The following is a 27,344-nucleotide window of genomic DNA, read 5'->3' on the forward strand; positions in this document are numbered from 1 at the left end:
AATAACCTCCCGAAAAGAAAACTCTGCGCCAAGATGGCTTCACTGATAAATTCCACCAAACATTTAAGAAAAAATATCAATTGTATACAAATTCATTCAGAAAACTGAAGGGGAGGAAATTCTTCCCAATTCATTCTATGAGGTCAATATTACCCTCACATCAAAATCTGACAAAGACATGACAAGTAAGGAAAGCTGCAGATCAATATCCCTCATATAGTTGTACAAATCCTAAGCAAAATGTTCACACACTGAGTCCAATAATATATTAAAAGACTCACACACTGTTACCAAGAGGGTCTTATCCCAGGGATGAGATGTTGAAAAGTTAGCTTAACATGTGAAAATCAATCAATGTAATTCACATTAATAAACAAGAAAGAAAAAGAAAAAAAAAAAAACACAAGATCGTATCAAAAGACACGGAAAAAGCGCTTGATAATATTCAACATCTCTTCCAGATTAAAAACTCTAAGCAAACTATGAACAGAAGAAAACTTCCTTAACTTGATAAAGAACATCTATGAAAAACCTTTACCTAACCTACTTAAAAATCAAAGACTAAAGATCATTTTCCCCAACTTCCGGAATAAGATATTCTCTCTCATAACTTCTATTCAACATATTTTAATGTTTTACATAATAAATTACATATTAAAGAGATTTTAGCAAGTGCGATAAGGTAAACACATAAAAGAAATCAGAAGCATCCAGATTGGAAAGGAAAAAGTAGAGCTGTCTTTATTTATAGACATGATTGTTTACATAGAAAATGTGATGCAATCTACAAAAACAAGCTCTAGAACTAATAAGTGAGTTTTGCACAGCCTCAAGATTCAAGATCAGTATACAAAAATCAACTGTACTTCTATGTTTAAGTCAAAAAGACAATACCATTTACAATAACATCAAAAAGTATGAAATACTCAGAGGATAAAGCTGACAAAATATATGCAAGACCTGTACACTGAAAACAATACAACATTGCTGAGAGAAATTAAAGATCTAAATAGAGAAATATATCTTGCTCATGAGTTGGAAGTTTCAGTAATATTAAGATAGCAATTATCTCCAAAATGATCTACAGATTTAATGCAATCCCCATTAAAAATCCCAGCAGGCTTTTTTGTTGTTTTATAAATTGACAAGTTGATTACAAATCACATATAGATGCAAAGAACTTACAATATCCGAAACAACTTTTTAAAAGAACAAAGACGGAGAATTAACATTATCTGATTTCCAGACTAATTGTAAAGCTACAGTAGTCAAAACAGTGAGGCACTGATGTCAAGAGAGAAAAATAGATTGATGGAACGGAACAGTCTAGAAACAAACTCACAATATACACAGACATCAGACTTCTGACATAACTACAAAGGCAATTCAGTGAAGAAAGGATAGTCTTGTCAGCAAATGGAGCTGAAATAACTAGATATCCATATGCAAAAAATAAACTTTGACCCATACCTTATGTCATATACAAGAATTAACTCAAAAAAGGATGACGGACACAAATGTAAAATCCACAAGTACAAAAACAGCTAGAAAAAAATGAGAAAAGAAGTCTTTGTGACCCTCAGTTAGATAAAGATTTTTAGGATTTCTTAGTTGACACCAAAAGCGCAATCCATAAAAGTAAAAACTTAGTAAGTTGGATTTCATTAAAATTTAAAACTCCTGCTCTTCAGAGAACACTATTAAGAGAATAAAAAGATAAGCCATAGACTAGAATAAAATGTTTGCAATCTTATATTTGATAAAGTTCTTATATCCAGAATATATAAAGAAAAAGCAACTCAAAATAAAAAAGAACAGCCCATCCAAAACGTAGGCAAAGATTTGACCACTTTACCAAATATATAAAGATGATAAATAAACACACAGATGCATCTTGCACAAAAAGATTAACATCTTTAGTCACTAGGAAATGAAATTTAAAATCATTGTCAGATACTACTACATAACTATTTTAATGGTTAAAATTCAAAAGTCTGACGACACCAAGAGCTGGCAAGAATATGGAGGAACTGGAACTCTGACACACTGCTAGTGGAATGTAAAATGATACAACCACTGTGGAAAACAGAATTCTTAAAAAGTTAAACACCTACCACGTAATGCAGGTATTTACACAAGAAAAAAGAAAGCCTATGTCCATACAAAGACTTGTACATCAATGTTGAGAGCAGCTTTCTTTCTCTTTCTTTTTTTTCTTTTTTTTTTGAGATGGAGTCTCGCTCTGTCGCCCAGGCTGGAGTGCAGTGGCGTGATCTCAGCTCACTGCAAGCTCCGCCTCCAGGTTCACGCCATTCTCCTGCCTCAGCTTCCTGAGTAGCTGGGACTACAGGCGCCCACCACTATGCCCAGCTAATTTTTTTGTATTTTTAGTAGAGACGGGGTTTCACCGTGTTAGACAGGATAGTCTCGATCTCCCGACCTCGTGATCTGCCCGTCTCGGCCTCCCAAAGTGCTGGGATTACAGGCGTGAGCCACCACGCGCCCGGCCGAGTGCAGCTTTATTTCTGAGAGCCTATAACAACCCAAATGTCTACCAACATGTGTATATAGAAAAAAACTGTAATATAACCATACAATGGAATACCCCTCAGACAGAAAAAACTCAAAATAATTAAGTTGAGTGATAAAAGCTAGACAGAAAAGTATATATGTTGCATGACTCCATTTATATAAAATTCTAGAAAATCCAAATAAATCTACAAAGCAGATTAATGATTCCTAGGCAATGGAGGAACCAGGAAATGTTATAAAGAGGCACAAGTAAGCTTTTTGGGGACATAAATTTATTTGATCAGTATTTTGATTACAGTAATGTTTCCTGGTTACATACATATATAAAAACTTACCAAACTATACATTCTAAATATGTGCAGTGTACTGCATGTCAGTTATACCTAATAATACTGTTTTTAAAAATTAGAATTATATATATTAAAATATTAATAGTGTCTATTTAGGTTTATGGACAATTTTGGTTTTATCTTTTGTGTTTTTCAATGTTTTCCAAGTTTTTTATGTTGACTATGTTTTATAATTGTAATAGGAACAAAAAGTTACACTTCTTACGTTTTGAAAAACCATACTGCAAAGTAATAACAGCCATACTGGAAGTAAAGAACTGACACACATAGAAATGAAATAGTGTGGCTGGTCAATAGATCACAATTTAATATCCAAAGTTCAACTTACAGCTCAGCCTCCTAAAGTGCTTACGTATTAGGCATTGCTAAATTATAATTTGCCAAAGTCATCTTTATTAGTCTTAGTATAGCTAGTCATATTTATGACAATGACAACCACAAACATAAAATAAAACCAAGGAATGACCTTTTGTTATGAGCACATCTCAAAAGAACCAACAATTTTCAGGTCCTGTAAAATGAGTCCAAATTTCTTAAACATGAAGCATGAAATTATTTTTAGTCCAAATTTCTTAAACAGAAAGCATGAACTTATTTTGTGGGTCAGGTCACAGAAAAAGCAGTTAGAACTTAGAATAGATGTATTCTTCATTTGAATAAAAGTTGCATTTAAACATGAAGTTTTTATTAGCTATTTTAAAAATTACAAATGTAATACATGCTTACTATAATTTTAAAAATTAAAAAATGTAAAAAGAAAACTATATAAATGGTCTTTTTCAAGCCCCACTCCTAACCCAATGCCCCACAAGGAAGTCAAAGTTAAGAGCCTGCAGTGCCCCTCCCACACTTTTCTCTAAACACAGACAGACATATAACAGACCTGTAAAAGGTGTTTCAAATTGTTTAAGGTTTTTTTTTTTAAACAATAGTGGTATCATATCTTATATGCTACTCCGAAATCTGTACTATTTTGCTTAACTATAACAGTCTCTAGGTACAAAGATGTAAGTCTAATTTATTCTTTTTTAACAGCCACAGAAGATTCCATAATGTGGGTATACAATAATTTATTCAACAGTTCCTCTATTGATAGACTCAGGTTGCTTCTAGTTTTTCTCTCTACCACAAACACCAAAATGCTGTAATATATAATGTGTATATTTATCCCTTTTTAGGTGCTGCTTTTTCTTAATGGACAGAGCATAAAAAAGAAATGTCAGAAGATGTACTTTTTATTTTAATCACTATTCCAATATTACTTTCTAAAGAAGTCATATGAACTCATATTTCTCCCAGCAATGTATGAAAATGCCATTTCCCTGAAACTCTGTAGGTACTGGACATTACAGTATTTTTAAATTTTGGCCCAAGTGATGTATGAAAGTTTGCTATCTTGCTACATAATTTCCATCTCGCTAGCTATTAAGGAGTGTTAGAACACACATTCACATGTTTATTGCTCATCTGAATTTCCTCTTTTATGTTGTACCTGTTTAAATCCTTCATTTATTTTCTATTGGATCACATGATTTTTCTCATCAATTTACAAGACATACTTACATGTTAAGTGTGTTATTTCTCTATCATTTGTGTTATATAGGCATTAAAAATGTGATTTTTAAGTTATGGGTTTACTATTTGAATTCATTTTCTCATTTAAACAATATCTTTAATGGTGACTAAATTGCCACATGGATCCACAGAAGCCTATTTGTTTAGCACATTACATAGCTTGAAAATTGTGCATCTGGGAGTAGAGGGCATTGGGGAGATGTTGGTTGAAAATTTCAGTTAGGAGAAAAAACTTCAGAAGATCTACTGTACAATATGGTGACTATAGTTATTAACAATGTATTCCATACTTGAAAATGGCTAAGAGAATAGATTTTAAATGTTCTCACCACAAAAAAGATAACTATGTGAGGTCATAGATATGTTAATTAGCTTAATTTAGCCCTTCCATAATATATACATATATCAAAACATGTTGTACACCACAAAATACAGTCATGCACCACATAATGACGTTCCAGGCAATGATGGATTGCGTATTAGATGATGGTCCCATAAGATAATACTGGAATTGAAAAATTCCTATCACCTAGTGATGTCACAGTGTCATAACACTGTAGTTAATGCATTACCTTTTCAATGTTTCAATACACAAATACCTACCATTGTGTAACAATTGTGTTACAATAGTCTACAGTATTCAGTACAGTAACATGCTATATAGGTTTGTACCCTTGGAACAATAGGCTGTACCATATAGCCTCGGTGTTTAGTAGGCTATACCAGCAGTCACCAACCTTTTTGATACCAGGGAAGATAATTTTTCCACAGACTGGGGGGAGGGGAATGGTTTCAGGATGATTCAAATGCATTACATTTATTGTGCACTTTATTTCTCTTATTATTACATTGTAATATATAATTACATAATTATACAACTCATCATAACATAGAATCAGTGGGAGCTCTGAGCTTGTTTTCTTGCAACTAGACAATCCCATCTAGGGGTGATGGGAGACACTGAGAGATCATTAGGCATTAGGTTCTCATAAGGAGCGCGCAACCTAGATCCATTGCATGCACAGTTCCCAGTAGGGTTTGTCCTCCTATAAGAATCTAATGTCACCACTGATCTGACAGGAGGCGGATCTCAGGTGGTAATGCAAGCAAGGAGAGGCAGCTGTAAATACAGATGAAGCTTTGCTCGCTTGCCTGCTGCTCATGTCCTGTAGTGCAGCCTTGTTTCTAACAAGCCATAAACCAGTACTGGACCCCTGAGCTATACCATGTAGGTTTGTGTAAGTACACACTGTGGGGTTAACAATGATCAACAAAATCACTTAATGATGCATTTCTCAGAAGACAACCCTCAACCCTGTCGTTAAATAACACATAACTGTATATACAATTTTTGTCAATTAAAAAATAAATTAATTTTTAAAATTATACATCTGCAATGAAAGTTGCAGAAAGCAACAAGAGGAATTAAGCAGAAAATAAAGAGTAATAAAATGCAGCCAGGCATGGTGGCTCACGCCTGTAATCCCAGCACTTTGGGACAACGAGGGGCGCAGATCACCTGAGATCACGAGTTTGAGACCAGCCTGGCCAACACGGTGAAACCCTGACTCCACTAAAAATACAAAAATGAGCCGGACATGGTGGCACCCACCTGTAATCCCAGCTACAGGGGAGGCTGAGGCACTTGAACCTGGGAGGCAGAGGTTGCAGTGAGCTGAGATCGCTACTGCACTCCAGCCTGGGTAACAGGGTGAGACTCAGTCTCTTTAAAAAAAAAAAAAAAAAAAAAGGTAATAAAATAAATCAAAAATATTGAATCCTTCTTGAACATGGTGCCTGGGGAAAAGAAGATAAAAGAAAAAGTAAGCGCATTGGATAAAGATTGCTATAGAGACTCTACAGGATACTTAAGAACATGTTCAAGGACTTTTAAAGTTGATGAGACTCTTCCTTTTAAGGACTCTATTCTTAAAAACACATCTAGGCCAGGTGCGGTGGCTCACGCCTGTAATCCTATCACTTTGGGAAGCCGAGGCAGGCGGATCACGAGTCAGGAGTTTGAGACCAGCCTGGCTGACATGACGAAACCCCATCTCTACTAAAAATACAAAAATTAGCCAGGCGTAGTGGCAGGCGCCTGTAGTCCCAGCTACTCGGGAGGCTGAGGCAGGAGAATGGCGTGAACCCCGGAGGCGGAGGTTGCAGTGAGCCGAGATTGCGCCACTGCACTCCAGCCTGAGTGACAGAGTGAGACTCTGTCTCAAAAAAAAAAAAAAAACACTAAAGAAATCTCAAAGTAATCCTTTTCTCAAAGAAAATTCTTATATAATGAGAGGCAATTAGTCCAACTATTGAAAATAAGGCAGATCCTAAGTAGCGGCAGCCCTGCATCTTTGATTTTTTCCCAAGCTCTAACTTTATTAAGTAAGGGACTCTTAGGTAACACTTTCCCAGTGAAGTTTTGTGTAATTTTTGCCACTAATTCATTAAGCTTGACAAATAGCTGCAATGATTGTTCTTTATTATCTACATTTACACAAAAATCATGCTATCATTTATGATACTGATGAATTTCTCAAACCTCAAAATTATTTACAAACTAAAGGAAAAATTCTCTCCTCCTGTGGATTTTATGTCAAAACTCGCCATTTTAAATAAAGCACAATGTTGTAATTCTTACAGAAACCTTTGTGGACCCTAATTGCTTGGGTAACAGTTCAGTGTGTCCAGTAAACCTTAAATGACCTCATATATAATTGGTCTACCAACTGCAACAAGATTATGTAAGCAAGCAGAAATATAACTCTGAGGTCAGGTTGAAAGCTATCTATTGAAAACCTGCTCTGCTGGAGCACAACCTCATAAGGCAAATCCTGGAAGAAACACCATTTTTGATACAATATAGTTTAACTTCAAGCACAAAAGCATGAAAGAATCCCTTTTTGAAAACTGCCAAATTCATCTAAGCCTTAAGATTCCGTTTTCACAGAGAAAAGTAAAAAAGCATTTATCCACTTCAACACTTACAGGTGAGAGACTCAGGACTAAGATGATAAATGGAAGTTATAATGATCAAGGCAGGAGGTAACAAGACCTAGATCATAAAAAAAAAACAAAACTGAAGAGTAATCCAACTCTCATATCTATGATGTGCCAGGTTAGATGCTGCAGTGGGGAAGATGTCCTGCTGTGCCCAATGCTGTGAAGACAGAAGCAATTCAAAAGAGAAGTTGACAGCTGACTGTAGACTATACATATTTATTATTTCAGGTGGTCAATGAATTAAGAAATTTTACTTTGATGAGATAATACTGTTTTTGTGTAGTTTTGCACTGAAGTTTAGATTTCCAGCTGAGAATATTTCTAGTCTTAAGCATCAGCCACTTAGCAGGATTTCTACCATTCTATTAAATTTTAAATATGAATATCAGGGTTCATATTTCAACATTGTGATTTTTATTATTCCTTCATTACTGTAAGATAATAGTGACTCTCAGTGCTCTAAACAATAAATTTGATAAAGATAGAAATAAAATAGCACTGTCATGCCTCAAGTAATTCAGTATTTTTAATAATCTTTCACACTTTTAAATTCCAAAAGAATTTTCTAACATACTGTTCTTCTCATTCCAGGACTTAGTCTCAGGAAAATCAAGAGTAGCTAGTAAATAGCTAGAGACATTGTGGCAGACTGTAAAAGGAAAACCAAACTGAAGTCAGGAAATCTGGGCTTTGCTACTAATTAATCAGTCTTCTGACCTCCTTCTCTGGTCCTACTTTCCTGGCTATGAAATCAAAGTTTCAGAGAGGATAATAATTGCTCAAGTCTCTTTCTTCAACAAAAGTCTATCATTTTATGTTTCACTTGAAAATGTTAAATATCTAAAAAGCAAAAATCTTTTTAGAATTAGGTAAATCAAAGCATAAATACAGGAAGAAAAGTAAGAGGGTATCAAACTTCAACAAAACACCATTGCCAAAGTATTTTAAAATACTTTTTAAACTCCAAAACAGAAAAAAAAAAAAAAAGTCCATCAAAATTCATAATCCAAAGCCATAATCTCTAATCAATCAAGTAACAGCCACAGTGAAGCCAAAGAACTATAATTCACTCCTTTTGGAAACAGTCCCCAAGACAGGAAGAAAAAGTCCAACAAATACAATATTGGAACACAATGCAGTAAATGAATGCACAAAAACATGTTGTATTATGCAGGACAATTTATCTGTCTAATCAATATATAGCAACCACATAATGCATATGTGGCTACTTAAGATTTTGGTTGATGTAGCTCAGTCACTTCTTATTTCAAGTTCATCAAACCCCTAGCTGACTTTTTCTTACAAATGGACACAGTTGCTCATAATAAGATTAGTAGAAACAATGCAACAATTTACTACTGGATAAAACATATGGTACCACCATCATCTTGATGTACAAAGGATAATAGAGGAGGAATACTTATATTGTGATTATGGTAGGAATAATGATGAATGAATAGCAAGAATAGAAAATACAAATTGGGTCTACAGGCTATCCAACCGGGGCTTTCAATATTAACTCTTCAGGTAAATTTCAAAGAGGAAGCTACTAATAACAAAATACAAAAAGTTTTGATCACATAAAGGATGAATGAAAACTATAGTAAAAGTATGTAAACAAGAAAATGTGGTAATTTTTGGAGGTTTTTTGGTGACCTGCCCTCAGTCAGCCACTGTATTGCCCCTCAGTCATTTGCAAAATACTAAAATATATTTAAAGTCTATGCTTTTAAAGTGTGTATTATTCCTAGGATCTATTAAATCCTTAAAACTAATACAGATAATCTTGTGAATTCTCTCACTTAAGAAGATTCCCAATATAATTAAGCATTTGTGACTATGACAAGCACTTCAGCTGACCCCAGATATAATACGGCACCTTAGAAGCTAAAAGAAGGAACAGCTAACGCTATCCTCTGTTGAATGCTATCAGACAATGACAATGCCTCACGTCTAGGTAAGACTGAAAATGCCAACATTCTTGCTACACTGCAAACACAGTACATTTGATCTCTGAAGGAAACTGAAGCTTATTTGAAATCCTACAGCCATTTGTAATCATGCAAACAACCTAACTGAGGGCAAATTAAAAATCAAATTTCGATGAAATGTATACAGAATTCATTTATTAAGAACAAGACTAAATGAACACTAAAATATTTTTAGCGTATCTCTTAAGCACAATCATAGCAGCCCTTAGTAATCCCCATACTCAACAGTGTCACAGGCATGGAATAATGGAAAACGAAAAGGAACGAGAATCAGGAGACTGGAAGAATGATTGTGTACACAACCACATTTATTGAGCACTAAGCACCAGGTGGTATCCTACACATTTCACATATGCTATTTGATTTAATCATTATAATATATCCGTGAAGTTGAAACAATCACCCCTATATAGTCAAGGAGGCTCAGAGCTGTGAAATAACCTGCAGAAATTGGCATTGCTAGAAAGCAGTACAGCCAAAATTTTAAACACAATTTCCACCCCAGGAATCATTTTCCTACAGAACTCAAATTACATAAAAGTTTTCCTATTGTCAAGATTGGATATTATCCCCTGCCTGTCAAGTTTACTGTAAAACATTAGCTACACTCATAATAAGAGAAGACCCAGAAAGCAGGAAAAGTGCCCTTTTTCCCCAATTATAATGTGCCCATGGCATGTAAGGTATTATACATCTATTGTGTTCATTTTTCTCCAGACAAGTATAACAACTTATTAAAGGATTTATGTCATTAGTCTCACCTCTGGAAAAGAAAACCTACTAAAAATAATACACTTAGGCATAACCATTAAATAATGAATATTAAAAGTAAATATTCCCAACTCCCACTTCTAGTTAGGATGAAATGAGTTGCAAGAGAATTTTATTTCCAAACTAACCAACAGAATAAACCAGCTAATCTATAAAAATCACAGTTTCCTAAAACTCATCATACAGCTAAGAAAACAAAGCCTACATGAACTAAATTCTAGAAAAGACTGAGCCTTTTCAAGGAAAGAATAGACCCTCAGCTAACTTTCACCCCTGGTAGAATGGCAGGAGGAAAAACAATCTGCCATAGATGTGTCAGAAGAAACAAACTGAACTTTCAGCAAACTTATAATGGCCACACATAGGCAGACATAATGTACTGAGAAGTCCCAGTCACAGAGAAAACATGCATCCACCCACCTACTCTTTCCCAACAGTCCTTACAAGTGCACAGGGATGTACACTACAGACCAAATACAGGGAAAGACCTGAGACATATTCTTCCTGAAGCATGCTGGACCTTTCCCTAGTGCAAGGCAACAGCCCACTAAAAGGCCAGTGGTAGGAGAGAAGAGGTGACAGAGATTCCTCCTAGGCACTCCAGGTCTTTATCCAGTGCAAGACAGCAGTTCCTTAAGGATGGTACTGGGGCCAGATAGCTGAGATAAATCCCTCAGAGGCACTCTCAGCCTTCAAGAAGTGGCCTCTGGAGGCTGAGGGCAGTACAACAAGACAAGAGACAGCTGAGTTGCAACAAGCAGAATACAAGACTGAATAGCAAAGAGAATTCCCCAACATTCCAAAAATCTGGCAGCTACACAGCAGAGATTTTCACAAACCTCTTTGGCCCCAGGTTTGCCATAGTTTGTGAAGCTGGCATGAGAAGAGGAACTAAAATAAAAATAAAGAAATATTAAAGCTTGGAAAGCAATGAAATAACAAATGGACAAGCAACAGTAAAAAAAATCAATAGTCAAAAGCTGTTTCCTTGAAAAGTTATTAGCATTGATAAACCCGTAGTAAGACTAATTAAAAAGAAAAGGAAAAAACACAAATACAAATTTCCAGTATCAGGAACAAAATAGAGAATTATCACTATAGATTCTACAGATATCACTAATCACTACAGATTCTCAGATATTTAACTAATAAAGGCTGTATTACGAAAAAATGGTGCCAATGAATTTAGAAGCAGAGAGGTAATAGACCTATCCTTTTAAAATAAAGCAGAACTATAAAATTCTTAGGAAAAAACACAGAATGTCTTTACAATCTTGGTGTAGGCCAAGATTTCTGACACAATGAGCACTAACTTTAAAAAACAAATAATCAATAAATTGTGTGTAATCAAACTTTCTGCCAACCAAAAGATATCAATGAGAAAATGACTAAGCAAATAGATTGAGAAAAAGTATTCATAATACTTATATACTTATACATGACAAAGTACTTGGATCCATAATATATAAAAAACTTTGCAATTCAATAATAAAATTTTTTAAAATTGAGGGGTTTTTTTTAGTGGGCAAATGACTTTAACAGATACTTAAAAGTAGATACATAAATGGCCAATAAGCTCAGAAAAATATCTTGAACATCATTGTTCATCAGAAAAATGCAAAGTTAAACCACAGTGAGGCTGGGTGCAGTGGCTCATGCCCATAATCCCAGCACTTGGGGAGGCGAAGGCAGGTGAATCACCTGAGGTAAGGAGTTCAATACCATCCTGGGCCAACAGGGTAAAATCCTGTCTCTATTAAAAAAAAAATACAAAAATTAGCTGAGCAATGTGGCATGAGCCTGTAATCCCAGCTACTCGGGAGGCTGAGCTAGGAGAATAACTTGAACTTGGGAGGCAGAGGCTGCAGTGAGTCGAGATTGCACCACTGCACTCCAGCCTGTGCGACAGGGCAAGACTCTGTATCAATAATAATAATAAATAAACCACAGTGAAAAGACAGGCATTATTGGAATAGAGTAAGGACCTCTGAAAGTTTATTCCTTCTTAAAAAACCAATAATAATGGCATAAATTGTCAAACTCAACTTCTTCTGAACTCCAGAAATCAAAAAGTTTTCAACAATCTCATATACATTTATCTAAGAAAAGGGGTTAATTTGCCCTGACTCCACCCCCATGTCCCCAGCTCTGTGATTATCTTCGTTTTTCTTTTCTTTTTTCTTTTTTTGAGACAGGGTCTTACTCTGTTGCTCAGGCAGAAGGCTTGTAGTGGCACAATCATGGCTCACTGCAGCCTTAACCACAATAAAAAACAATATTTTATTTTTATTTTTTGTAGAAACAGGGTCTTAGTGTCTCACTATGTTGCCCAAGGTGGTCTCGAACTCCTGGCCTCAAGCGATCATCCCACCTTAGCCTCCCAAAGTGCTAGGATTACAGACGTGAGGCCAATTGTTTTACAACCAACTGCCCACAATCATGGTGAAACCAGCAGCCTGGAAGTCACTGAAGTGAACAGAACTATTCAGAAGCTCCTCAAAAGTCTCATCCCCAGAAAATTATCCCTACTTGACCTGTCTGGCAGCTCCCTGAAATGATCCATTTTTAGAATTTGTCTTTATTTGATGTACTCAGAGCTACTGTATGCAAACAGCACTAACCCTGGGCATTTGTCAAAAAAAAAATCAACAATTGTTTAACATCACAGCTGCCTGAGGTAGCAAAAACATTTGGAGCTAACAAGAGGACAACCAAAAAACTTCAAAAACAAAAACAAAAACTGAAAATGAGATGTTCATAGAAGGCTTTGAAAAGCTTCAGTGTATGCCTAGGAATCTGGAAGGCCATGCATATATTCAGGAAAATCCTGAGAAGGACCTAATCTCTCACCTTCAGCTAACCTTGAGGGTCCACACAAGCAGAAAGAAAAGGTTGAGACACAATTGTAAGCTACCTATGGAGCACTAAAACCATGCCCAACTTGCACATACAGACTCTCAGCAAAAGCCAAGAGACTTACTGATTCAACGCATTAAAGAAATCTCTGTCCAAACATTAGCTGACCACTAAGCTAACAAGACAGGACAAAGAATACAGACTTTAAGGAAATAGAGTAGGAACATCACTAAACAAAAAGCAGCATCACAAGGAGCAACCACAAAGCCTGGGAAGGAGAGATTATACTATTTAAAATGTCTACTTTCAATAAGAACAAAATTACAAGAAATAAAGAAATAGGAGAGTATGGCTCATACGTACAAAAAAAAAAGGAGTCAATAAAAACTATCTCAGAGTATGCCAGACATTTCACTAAGTAGAAAAACACTTTAAATCAACTATCATAAATACATTCAAAGAATTAAAAGAAATCATGTCTAAAGAAGTAAAGTATGACAACAGCGTCTCATGAAACAGAGTACCAATAAAGAGAAATTATAAAACAAGATCCATATAAAAATTCTGAACTTGAAAACTCTGATAAAATTAACCAGAGGGGCTCAACAACAGATGTGAGGAGGCAGAGGAAAGAATCAGCAAACTTGAAGATTAGTCAATTGAGATAATCCAATCTAAGGAACAGAAAGAAGAAATTACAAAGAAAAATGAACTGATTCTCACAGACTTGTAGGGCACCATCAAATCTATCAAATATAATGGGAGTCCTACAAGGAGAGAGAGAAAAGGCAATAAAAAAAAAATAATGAAAAATAATAGCCAAAATCTTGCCAACTTTGATGAAAAACATTAATTTGCACATCCCATCCAAGAAGCTCAACAAACTCAAAACAGGGTAAATTCAAAGAAATCTATCCTTAGATACACCCACAGTCAAACTATCAAAAAGCTGAAGACAGAATCTTGATAGCAGAGAAAAACTGATTCATCATATAAAAAGGATCCTTGCTAAGACTGATAACTGACTGCTTTTCAAAAACTAGGAAGTCCACAAACAGTAAGAAGACATATTCAAAGTGCTGAAAAAAAAACTGTCGACCGAGAATTCTATTTCCAATAAAATTATCCTTCAAAATACACAGGAGAAATGAAGACATATCCAAATTGAAAAAAAAAAAAGTGATAATTCACCATTAGCAGACCTGCCATATAGAAGATACTTACTAAAGGGAATCTTTCCTGTAAGCTGAAATGAAAGCACACTAGACAGTAACTCAAATCCACATGAAGAAATAAAGATTATCAGTAAAGGGAACTACATAGAAAAAATAATAATGACAGTGTAAGCATATTTTTGTTTCTAACTCTTTTCTTCTGCCTGATTTTAAAAACTTCATAAAGCAATAATTATAAAACTGTGCTGATAAACTTTCAATGTATAAAGATATAATTTGTATAACAATAATAACACAAAGGAGGTGGAAGGGAACAGAGCTACATTGGAGTAGTTTATATACTATTGAAACTAAGTTACCATTAATCTAAACAAGATTGTTTTAGGTTAAAGTGTTAATTACAATCCCCAGGATGACCACTAATAAAATAATTCAAAAAAACAAAAAACAAAAAACCAGTGGGCCAGAGTGTAAAGGACAGATTGCAGAGGCATTTAGAGGGTAGAGTCAATGGAACCTTGGGTTAGATTAAAGTGAGATATTCTCCCTAGACACACCTGTGTACTTCCTAGTAAAATCCAGTTTTAGCAAAAGAACGCCATTAAAACAATTTATCTCTCACACCAGTTAGAATGGCAATCATTAAAAAGTCAGGAAACAACAGGTGCTGGAGAGGATGTGGAGAAATAGGAACGCTTTTACACTGTTGGTGGGATTGTAAACTAGTTCAACCATTATGGAAAACAGTATGGCGATTCCTCAAGGATCTAGAACTAGATGTACCATATGACCCAGCCATCCCATTACTGGGTATATACCCAAAGGATTATAAATTATGCTGCTATAAAGACACATGCACACGTATGTTTATTACGGCACTATTCACAATAGCAAAGACTTGGAATCAACCCAAATGTCCATCAGTGACAGATTGGATTAAGAAAATGTGGCACATATACACCATGGAATACTATGCAGCCATAAAAAAGGATGAGTTTGTGTCCTTTGTAGGGACATGGATGCAGCTGGAATCCATCATTCTTAGCAAACTATCACAAGAACAGAAAACCAAACACCGCATGTTCTCACTCATAGGTGGGAATTGAACAATGAGATCACTTGGACTCAGGAAGGGGAACATCACACACCGGGGCCTATCATGGGGAGGGGGGAGGGGGGAGGGATTGCATTGGGAGTTATACCTGATTAAATGACGAGTTGATGGGTGCAGCACACCAACATGGCACAAGTATTCATATGTAACAAACCTGCACGTTATGCACATGTACCCTACAACTTAAAGTATAATAATAATAAATAAATTTTAAAAAAGAAAAAAAAAAAAAAAAACAATTTATCCAGATCCCGCCCATCCTCATAATCTAATCACCCTTGATATCTGATCAGAGTCCTCATCTTCCACCATCCCCCAGGTGATGTCTGATCACCCCAGCCTGTCATCAGCAAGAATTCTGTTAGGTTGGCTTAGCCAGAATCTCCCTTAACCCTGAAATTTCCTCTTAATAATTTTCTATCCACCAACTCCCACACCGTTCCTTGGCTATAAATTACCACTTGCCCATGCTGCATTGGGAGTTGAGCCTGATCTCTCTTCCCCACTCCAAGACTCATAGTGACAGTCCTGAATAAAGTCTTCCTTACCCAGCTTTAACACATATCATTGATTTATTTTTTCTTTAACAGAGCACATAGTCTAGTGGAAGAATCTGAAGAGTGAACAAAAAGCTATTCTATATCATGACCAATGACTGGAACAAAGAATAGGAGAGGAGAGTGGCATGAGATGAGGCTAAGACTAGATCAAGAAATTAATAGCTAAGGATGGACCTTTGTTCCCAAAATACTAAAAACTCATTTAAAGAATTTTGAGAAAAGAAGTGACATGATTTTGGGCAAATAATCATTGTAAGTCATTAGGGAAATGCAAATCAGAACCACAACAAGATGTCACTTCACATGTCTGATGATGGCTGTAATAAAAAAGACAAACAATAACAAGCATTAGTGAGGATGTGGAAAAACTGGAATCCTCACACATTGCTAGTTAGAATGTAACATGGTGTAGGTGATTTGAAAACCATATTGGTGGTCAGGCGTGGTGGCTCACGCCAGTAAACCCAGCACTTTGGGAGGCTGAGGTGGGCGGATCACCTGAGAACAGGAGTTTGAGACCAGCCTGATCAACGTGGTGAAACCCTATCTCTACCAAAAAATACAAAAATTGCTGGGCGTGGTAGCCTGCACCTATGGTCCCAGCTACTGCAGAGGTTAAGGACCTGGAGGTTGAACCCGGGAGGGGGAGGTTGCAGTGAGCCGACATTGCGCCACTGCACCCCAGCCTGGGCCACAGAGTGAGACCCTGTCTCAAAAAAAAAAAAAAATCACTTTGGCAATTCCTTGAAATGTTAAACATAGAGTTACCATATGACCTAGCAATTTCTCTTCTAGGTAAAACCCAAGAAAGTTGAAAATGTGTCCATATAAAAACTTGTATATGGATGCTTGGAGTGGCATTATTCACAATCGTTCCAAAGTGGAAACAATCTAAATGTCCATTGACTGATGAAGCGATGAGCAAAATGTGGAATATCTACACAATGGAATATAATTTAGCCATAAAAAGCAATGAACTACAGCATCAATAAACCTTGAAAACATTATGCTAAAATAAGATACAATGGCTACATATTATATGATCCCATTTATATAAAATGTCCAAAATAGACAAATCTATAGAAACAGAAAGTATATTAGTGATTGCTAAAGGCTGGGAGGATGGCGGGGGAGAGAGAAGAAAGAAAATGGGATTTGACTATTAATGAGGATAAAGTGTCTTCATGGAGTGATGACAATGTTAGATAATAAATAGTATGGCTGCACAACTCTGAATAAACTAAAATTACTAAATTGTACAATATAGAAAGGTGAATTTTATGGTATATGAATTATATCTCAACAAAGCTGTTATAAACCAAAAACCATGATGAGTTACTTTTTCACACCTAGTAGACTGAGTAAGATTAAAAAGACTGTTGACAAGGATGTAGAACATCACTGTTGGTCAAAGGTAAAATGGTACAACTGCTTTGGAGAATTCTTTGGCAGTGTTAAAAAGTTAAACAGACATCTATAGTATGACATATCAATTCAACTCCTAGTTTTCTTACTCAAGAGTTATACCTGATGTAAATGACGAGTTGATGGGTACTGACGAGTTGATGGGTGCAGCACACCAACATGGCACAAGTATACATATGTAACAAACCTGCACGTTGTGCACATGTACCCTAGAACTTAAAGTATAATAAAAAAAAAAACTGATAACTACGAGAATTGTATAGGAATATTCACAGCAGGCTTAAAATGAAAGCCATCCAAATCTATCAATAGGAGAATGGATAAACAAACTGTGGTATCTTTACACAATGGAACATTATTCAGGAATTAAAAACAAACTGATAGGTACAGCAACATAGATGAATCTCAAATTAATGCTCTTCATGAGAAAAAAAATACATACACACATATAACCATACCATGTGATTCTATTTATATATAGCTAAAGAATAAGCAAAACTAATCTACCATCATTTAAAAAAAAAAAAAAAAGAACAGTGATTTCCAGGGCAGGGTAAAGGGGTAGGAACACAAGAGAACATTTGGGATGATTAATGTAATCTTGGTGGTTATACAGGTTTATAAAATTGTCAAAACCAACCAAAATAAATACTTAAGATCTGTGCGTCTGTTCATAATAGCAAAGACTTGGAATCAACCCAAATGCCCATCAATGATAGACTGGATAAAGAAAATGTGGCACATATACATCATGGAATACTATGCAGCCATAAAAAAAGATGAGTTCATGTCCTTTGCAGGGACATGGATGAAACTAGAAACCACCATTCTCAGAAAACTAACCCAGGAACAGGAAACCAAACACCGCATGTTCTCACTCATAATTGGGAGTTGAACAATGAGAATACATGGACACAGGGAGGGGAACATCACACACTGGAGCCTGTCAGGGAGTGGCAATCTAGGGGAGGAATAGCATTAGGAGAAATACCTAATGTAGATGACAGATTGATGCGTGCAGCAAACCACCATGGCACGTGTATACCTATGTAACACGTGTATAACCTGCACATACTGCATATGTATCCCAGAGCTTAAAGTATAATTAAAAAAAAAAAAAAAAAAAAAAAGTTCTGTGCATTATACGTAAATCTTATTCCAGGTAAAAAAGAAACAGTAGGATATGAGAAAAATAAATGTTTCTACTGTTTTAAATACTCCAGAACAAAAATCAGTTAAAAGAAGATTGGCATAATATTGATAAATGTTTGGATGATAAAAACATTAGGTTTATACTATTCTCTCTAGCTTTATGCAACTCTGACAATTCCCATAATGAAAAGTTAAAAGTTATTCATTCACATATTAATAAATATTTCTTACTGTAGTTCTGTGGCACAAGTTCTGGATTCTTAGGAATTTTCAATTTGTAGGATACATCTCCAATATTAACTGTATCACCTAAAAAGAGAATTTAAAAACAGAATAATTATAAGAGACAAATGAGAAAACCATAGACTATGCTACAATGCTTGTCCTGACCTACAGGGAGGGATGTTACAGAAATGTACTACACAGCTGTCTATATGTCAAGCGCTATGCTCTAAAACTTCTATTCAAAGTATATATGTATAAAGGAGAAGTGAGGCATCAGTGAAATTCACATTTTAAATGCTATGTTAGCAAACAAACAAAAATCATGATAAAATACATCAACAAGCTTTATTTCATGAATAGCAACATTAATTAATATAAGCAAAAACAATACAGAAGAATGCATTTTTTAAGATCATTCAAAGCATCCACAGAGTAAAATACATTTTTTTTTTTTATTGAGACGCAGTCTCGCTCTTCGCCCAGGCTGGGGTGCAGTAGCGCAATCTCAGCTCACTACAAGCTCCGCCTCCTGGGTTCACACCATTCTCCCGCCTCAGCCCCCCAGGTAGCTGGGATTATAGACACCCGCCACCACACCCGGCTAATTTTTTGTATTTTTAGTAGAGACAGGGTTTCATCATGTTAGCCAGGATGGTCTCGATCTCCTGATCTCGTGATCTGCCCGCCACGGCCTCCCAAAGTGCTAGGATTACAGGCGTGAGCCACCGCACCTGGCCTTTTTTTTTTTTTTTTTTAAGACGGACTCTCATTCTGCCGCCCAGGCTGGAGTGCAGTGATGTGATCTTGGCTCACTGCAACTTCTGCCTACTGGGTTCAAGTGATTCTCCTGCCTCAGCCTCCCAAGTAGCTGGGATTACAGGCATGTGCCACCACACCCGGCTAATTTTTGTATTTTTAGTAGAGATGAGGTTTCCCCATGTCAGCCAGGCTGGTCTCAAACTCCTGACCTCAAGTGATCCGCCCACCTCGGCCTCCCAGAGTGCCAGAATTACAGGCGTGAGTTTCCACGCCCAGCCCATAGAGTGTTATCTTTAACACACATCCTGAACCTTTTTATATATATTCATACACCCTTATTTTCACTACATACAATTTCCAATTATCCAGCAACATATCCTTAAACTTCAATATTTCTAAGTACATAAAAGGAATAAAGCCCCAATGGCATAAATGCCAAGAACTGGCCAGGTAGTGGATCACAATGGAAATTGGACTCATTGGGAAACAGGGTGGTGATCAATGAGTCACATCTGCTATAGACAATGGGGAAAAGTTATGACATTCATATGGACCAGGCATCTGCCATCCCTGCCGTAAACATTGATGTTCTTGGCCATCTTCTGTTACCACCCTATACTTTCATCAGTCATTTAATCCACACCAATGTCCCAACTCTGACCTCTATACAACCTTTTTTTTTCCAGTTAAGGGTACTCTTCAAACACCATATACAACTAACTCTTTAATGTCTATTTTGGCTCAGATCTCTCTCCTGAGTTTCATACCTGCCAGTAGCCTACTGGACACTTTACCTAGATATTCCAGAGACAACTCAACAAACATACAGAAACAGAATTCTATGTTGTCCGTTGTGTGCGCCCAACCACCTCTAACCAGATCCAACTCTTGTATTCCCATCTTGGTGACTAACACTTTATCTCCTCAGCCTAGAAGGCCTTCCACATCTCTCTCACACCACTTGCCCTCTACACAACTACTCCTGAAATATCTTCATCTCCCCATTGAACCTTCCCGAACTTTTCCTCTAACACAAATTGATCACTCCATTCGTCTTTCTGCTAGCACAGGCTCTGACTTATGCTTTTGTAATGGAAATACAAATTCAAGGAGATAAGAGACATTTTCTAACAATTAAAGAAAAGCTTTTTATCTACTTCCAAAATAGAGATAGGATATTCTATTTCCACTAAATACTGAATATTTAGTACACTCAGAATTTGTACTAAATTGCTAGAATATTCTGTTTCCGCTTAAAAGATACACTTGGAATTTATAATATTTTTTCTTTTAAATGCCAATATTTACAACACACTGGAAATGTCATCCTTTGCAACTATTTAAACTTACCAGGAAAACTTTAGCTATCAACCTAAAAATGTTCAAAGGGATACATATTTTTAAAATCCTCCTAACAGATAAATAAGAAAAAGTTTTGAAGATTACTGTTTAGTCTACAAGACTCTTTTTTTCTTGGTACAAGGCCTAAGTTTTAATCATCATTTTATCTGCAGTACCTGAAACCTAACAGATATTCAATGAATGTTTGACAAATGAATAATTATAATTTTAAATTAAATATTTTCTTAGGTATTGTTTTTAAGCTCTAATGATTTTCTCTTTTGAGAACATCCCACCTACTAATGTGCTTACAAGTCAAGCCATTTGTAATGATTTATTTAAGTGAGATAGTCTAAATACTTTCTAAAGGGGAATAAGAATACTCATAAGACAACAGGTAACATAATTTAGGCAAAAGAAGCTAATGTATGCCTTTCTTCAAGTAAACTGTGGGTTTACTTGAACTAGACTCAAATACTATCGAAGTGCCTATAGTGCCTGAACCTTGTTGGATTTCTGATTGGTTCAGTTCATAGGGGCTGTTAAGAAGTACACTTCGGTCTTTATTATTCTCCTGAGAATCTTCACAATGGCCCTTCTGGTGCACCATATCCTGTCAAGTCTTAAATGTTTGTATGCAGCCAGTCATTGAGCATTCAATGGTCTCACTTTGACCAGAACAGCAAGAACAGAAAGAATTATTCAACTGATGTGACATCATGGCTTGTAAATTCCATAGTGAGACCAAGTAAGTCCATTAAGTTGGTGACAAAGAGTAGCAACAACGCCCAAAGTTTTGGTGAACCTCTCAAAAGTAAGAAGCTAATCAAAAGGGGCAAATTGTTAAATTAAACCAAATTTGGTCTAAGGATGCCTCCGTACTTGCAGTCCTTATGTAATGAATTGCAACATAACTTTGTATGTAAATTAACTGAAACCAGAACTTAGGAGTATACTTTGGTAACAAATAGATGAGTTTTAGCCAATCTGAGCGGCTGAGCTTTGGTCAACCACAGGCTGCCAACTGATGAGACCGTGTTCAAGTAAGGCAAACACTGAGTTATAGCCAAGTAAGCTGTTTCTGTACCTTACTTCCATTTTCTGTCCATAAATGCTGCCTGCTCACGTTGCAGAATGGAGCTCTCTGAGCTTATTTTGGTTCTGAGGACTGCCCAATTCACAAATTGTTCTGTGCTTAAATTTTGTTAAGTTTAGTGAGTCTAAAGTTTCTAACCGTAGCTTTGACAAAGAAGTTGGTTTCATGAGGGTTTTTCAACAGCGGCACTATGAACATTTTAGGCCGGATAATTTTTTGTTGTGAGGAGCTGTCCTGTGTGTCATGGACTGTTTAACAGCATCACTGGCCTCTATCCACTAGATGCCAGTAGCACCCCTCCCTCCTGGTTCTGACAACCAAAAAGAAACATCTCCAGACATTGCCAAATGTCCCCGATGGGGGGAAATCATCTTGGGTTGAGAACAACTGGGTTAGTGTCATCATTTTTATATATACTAAACTTAGACCCAAGAGAAAACTAAATATATCAGCAATTCCCACACTAGTCTATGGGCCCCTAATGCGGATCTGCCTAATGATTTATAAGCTTACCATTGTTCTGAGCCTTTCTGTTAAATTCTTGAATATACAATGGGGTCAGAATATCCTCAGGGTCAAAATAACCTGCTGCAGGTTCAAAGTAGTTAATAATTTCCCCAAGGTTCAATACCTGATAAATACAAAGCTTAGACCAAAACCATAGTATAGTTCTTTCCTCTTTACACTGTATCTCTCAGTTGAAGCCACAGTTCTATATTTTCCCTCCTCAAAGTTGTTACTATCTAATCCTATTGTAGCCCAAGGATATAATGTTAAAATAACAAAAATTCATGTAGATGGATGTTTATTGCATTGTTTATATATTTTAGACAATGTGAATGTCCAAGAATGAGACATTAATAAAATAAATTATATGAACAAACATATAAACTTAGTAACTATTTTAAACAATCATGTACAATATTTATTACCATGTTAATATGTTCACAATAATGGATGTAATAATTATAAAGCATACATGGTCCCATTTCTTTAAAAAAAACATGTATCTATATAAATATACATATCATCCAGGCACAGTGGCTCACATCTGTAATCCCAGCACTTTGGGAGGCAAAGGTAGGCAGATCACTTGAGGTCAGGAGCTCAAGACCAGCCTGGCCAACATGGTGAAACCCCATCTCTACCAAATATACAAAAATTAGCTGGGGTGGTTCATATGGTTTGCCTGTGTCCCCACCCAAATCTGATCTTGAATTGTAGCTCCCATAATCCCTGTGTCATGGGAGGGACCCAGTGGGAGGTAATTGAATCATGGGGGCAGGCTTTTCCTGTGCTGTCCTCGTGGTAGTGAATAAGTCTCACAAGGTCTGATGGTTTTATAAAGAGGAGTTGCCGTACACAAGCTCTCTTGCTTGCCGCTATGTAAGACATGACTTTTCTCCTCCTTCGCCTTCCACCATAATTGTGAGGCCTCCCCAGCCATGTGAAACCATGTGAGCCCATGAAACCTTTTTTTCTTCATAAATTACCCAGTCTCTGGCATGTCCTTATAGCAGTATGAGAACAGACTAATACAGTGGTGCACACCTGTAGTCCCAGGTACTTGGGAGGCTGAGGCAGGAGAATCACTCAAACCCAGGAGGTAGAGGTTGCAGTGAACCAAGACCGCACCACTGCACTCCAGCCTGGGTGACAGAGCAAGACTCCATCTCAAAAATAAATAAATAATTATACATATATATGTAATCTGATAGGATTAATGCTAAAAAGTTGATAATTATAAATTTGGGTGGAAGGATTATGTTTTAGGGAATTTGTATTTATCACTCTTCTACAATAAACATAGATAGCTGTGTAAAAATATTTTACAGTATTTCTATAAACAAATTTACTTCATATACAAGAGTCATAAAGAAAAAACTGTGAATCCCTTTAATAATGGTGTTAAAGGAGAGCACCAAAATGTCATGATATATTTATACAGTTATGTTTCTGGGTTTATCATTTGATCTATAGTATATTTGAATGCATTTAACATCAGAGTCCCACTGAAACAACTTGCTTGGCTCCATCTGTAAAAACACTACAATAATCTTTATTGAAAACTCTCTGCAGTAGATATCCTTGTTAACCTTGTTAACCTCTTTGCTCTTAAAAACCAAGAGACAGTAATTTTAATGGAAGTATAAAGAGATATAAAGAATTTACAATTATAGATACTTATACTATCTGACAGCAAAGGATAAAAAGCAGTGGGTTTGGGTTGAGTTTATTTGTTTTGTTTTTAATATAAGTGACCTATTTTCTGTCTGTTATCAGGCTTAACAAAGGTCCTCTCTTGAGAGCAAACAAGGCAATTCCAGCCTCTCCAGCTCCTTCTCTGTATGAACTTTCACATAATAAGCCACTGAATGCTTATTAGGTACAAAGTGTGGGCAGGCACCAAAGGAATACACAGAAAAATAAAACAAATACTCCAGGAGAAATAACACCAGTATATAACTTAAATCTATTATTTATGAACTTTATTTTTTTTTTCGAACTATTAGGAAACAATGTCAATTACACAGAGAGGAGATAATCAGTTACTGGTCACATGTACGAATGCAGCTGAGAGCATCTTCCCAACATAAGATGTAATCCATTATGGCCTATTGCTATTTGTAGTTTTACACTTGTCTGTGTATGATCTCTGATTCAAAATGGGACACTCCCATCTTGATGGCCTTACTCTCAGGCCTCAGAGTAGTCGAAAGTGTGCTGTCCATTTACCTGGCTAACAATTGCTCTTACTCAAGTCCAGATCTCTGGTGCGTTCCCAACTTCATTCAGCCACAGTACTCACACCTTCAAAATATACTTCTTGTGGTCTGATCCTGCCAGAGTGAATGACTGCTTTAAAGAAGATAATATGTTCTCTGTAATATGTCCATGACTCTCACATTTGAAGCAAAGCCTATACTTTGATTTGCTGGCTATAACAAAATTTGAGAACATTTACAACTAATCTACCAATACATATATAATACAGACTTTAAAAACTCACACTCATATGTGTTTCTAATGTTTTTACAATCAACGTGTATTATCCATGTACAAAGAACAATTGTTTTTAAAAAGTTAAGGTCAATTCAGTCTGCTAAATCTGCCTACCCAGATAGTCTGGACAGTCCTGAATCTAAAAAAAACTTGGTTTCATGTCTTCTAGAGAAAGGTAAGGAAACAATAATTCTCAAATAGCTAAAACTGTACATACTGAGAATAAAAAAGCTAACTTTTATTGAGCATTAATATGTGCTACAGATTATATTAATTAATAAATCCTCACAACAACCATAATAGATATATTCTTCTTATCCTTTTACAGTTAAGAAAACTGGGACACAAAGTTAAGTAATCTACCCTCAACGACCCATGGTTAGATAGTGCATAAGTGGATTCCAACCCAGACTGCTTAACTCCAAAACCCAACCTATAGTTTATGCTACACTTCCACCTTTGACCTCTGCCTTCTAGGGCAAAGGAGCAAAAAACAAAGAACACACAAAAAAGTTAAAAAGCAAATGAATAAACAGCCTAGAAGTGAGAGTAATTGAGAAAAAGCAAAAAAATAAAAAAAAGCAAAATTTGAAATTGCAACACTATGGTGGGGGGTGGGGGGTGTATGTCTTGAATGAATAAAATGAAATGCATGGGACCTAAATATGCTTTTTTTTTTTTTTTACATGGGTGTCTTTTTCTGTCGCCCAGGCTGGAGTGCAGTGGCGCCATTCTTCTGCCTCAGCCTCCCGAGTAGCTGGGATTACAGGTGCCCGCCACCACGCCCGGCTAATTTTTTTTGTATTTGTTTTTACTAGAGACGGGGTTTTACCGTGTTAGCCAAGATGGTCTCGATCTCCTGACCCCGTGATCCGCCCGCCTCGGCCTCCCAAAGTGCTGGGATTACAGGCGTGAGCCACTGCGCCCGGCCCATATGCTCATTTCTTAGCAAGGAAAACTGAGGGTTGGGGAAGAATGCAAGCGGACAACGAAACCTACAATTTCACAGTGAAAACCTGTTATTCCAGGCAGCACTGACATTGACAAAATCTTGTCTAGAATCACTTCACCATTCAAGGGTAGCAACAACAGGCATCCTTTCCTTAACCATCACAGTAACTCTAACTCCACGAACACACAAGAAAAAGAATTCCTAGAACCAGCTCAAGTAGAGCCAAAAAATACTGAGCCTAGAAATCAAAGCATGTGATTCTAGCATAGTCATTAGTGTGTGTTCTCCAGCGAATCACTTTTCCCTTCTGGGTTTCAATTACCTCAACTTCGTAGAGGCAAGTGTTTTAACTAAATTAAGGTGTAACTGTCAGCTCTAAGAATTATGTGAAACTTTAAAGAAAACTCCTGTAAAACTTGGAAATGCTCCGGGATGCATTTAAAACACCGTGAACTATGGGTTCTTTGGCGAGAATGTTCCCTTCTAAGCCGCCCCAAGCCCTGGCTAGACCATGACACAGACTGGTTTCCAAGCCCTTGAGGCTTAGAGAGCAAGGTCAAATCCAGCTTTCAATAATTCCATAGGGCTGAGGCATTAACCTCTACGAGTATTATAATCTAAGTCAGAATTCTGGGGGTAAAGGCAGCGGCAGGGGAAGGAGAAATCACTATTATAGGTCATCAGAATCCTTAGTCCAGACCCCTCCGGTTGCAGAATGAGGCACAGAGAGTGCGAGCGCCTTGCGCCACGTTACACAGCAGTTAGCGCCGAGGGCGGGACTAGAAGCTCGATCTTTGAGCTCCCCGATCGGCAAACGGTCCTTCCAAGTGCAGCGAAGCAACAGAGAGGAGGGGCGACGGCGCGCGGGGGCCCGGCACGGAGCGCAGGGGCACCAGGGAGGGCAGGGGCGCACCCCGAGTTACCTGTGTCGGCCCCCGAGCCGGCGTGCACCAGTCTGACCTCTGGCCGCTGCCTGTCGCCACCCGGCCTGCGCTGCACCACCTGCCGCAGAAGCAGCCGCATGCGCCGCGAGGCCGGGCCGCCGTGGCCTCCGGGTGCCCCGAGGAGTAGGAGCCGGGATTGCATGGGGCCGGGGGCGCTGCCGGGGACAGCGAGGGGGCCCGGGTGTCGAGGTGCGTCCCAGGCAGGCAGCGTGAGGCGGCGCAGAGAAGCGGACAGGAAGCAGCACCTAGCCGAGTCCGCCGGAAACTCCTTCCCCCTCGGCGCGGCCGGCTCAGTAGACTCTGCCCGGCCCAGCTCGGCCCTGCATGGGCCACGCGGGCTGCAAGAGCCTGCGGAGCGTCAGTCAAAGAGCCGGCCCCGTCCCGAGACGGCCCGAGCCGCTGGGGTACTCCGAGCTGCGGCGCTGGGCTCTGGCGCGCGCCTCGCAGTCCCTGAGACTGTCTGTTCACCTGGATGCACCAGGCCTTCACCCCGCCTTTTCCCTGCGATCCCACAGAATCT

The 27,344-nt window shown here is 37.4% G+C and overlaps 1 protein-coding gene across 1 annotated transcript in view; it reads right to left on the reverse strand.

The window, feature by feature from the left end:
• VWA8 (von Willebrand factor A domain containing 8) overlaps window positions 1-27,065 on the reverse strand; it is a 389,692-nt gene extending 362,627 nt beyond the window's left edge. Inside the window, exons 1-2 of the mRNA XM_025364717.1 lie at window positions 26,804-27,065; window positions 18,736-18,813 (exon numbers count right to left, since the gene is read on the reverse strand). Of these exons, the coding sequence (XP_025220502.1) occupies window positions 18,736-18,813; window positions 26,804-26,966 (241 nt within the window). The 5' untranslated portion in view covers window positions 26,967-27,065. The remainder of the gene's footprint in view (window positions 1-18,735; window positions 18,814-26,803) is intronic.
• Between the last annotated feature and the right edge of the window lie 279 nt (window positions 27,066-27,344).

The sequence above is a fragment of the Theropithecus gelada genome, chromosome 17 (genome assembly GCF_003255815.1).
Source record: "Theropithecus gelada isolate Dixy chromosome 17, Tgel_1.0, whole genome shotgun sequence".
Lineage (NCBI taxonomy): Eukaryota > Metazoa > Chordata > Mammalia > Primates > Cercopithecidae > Theropithecus > Theropithecus gelada.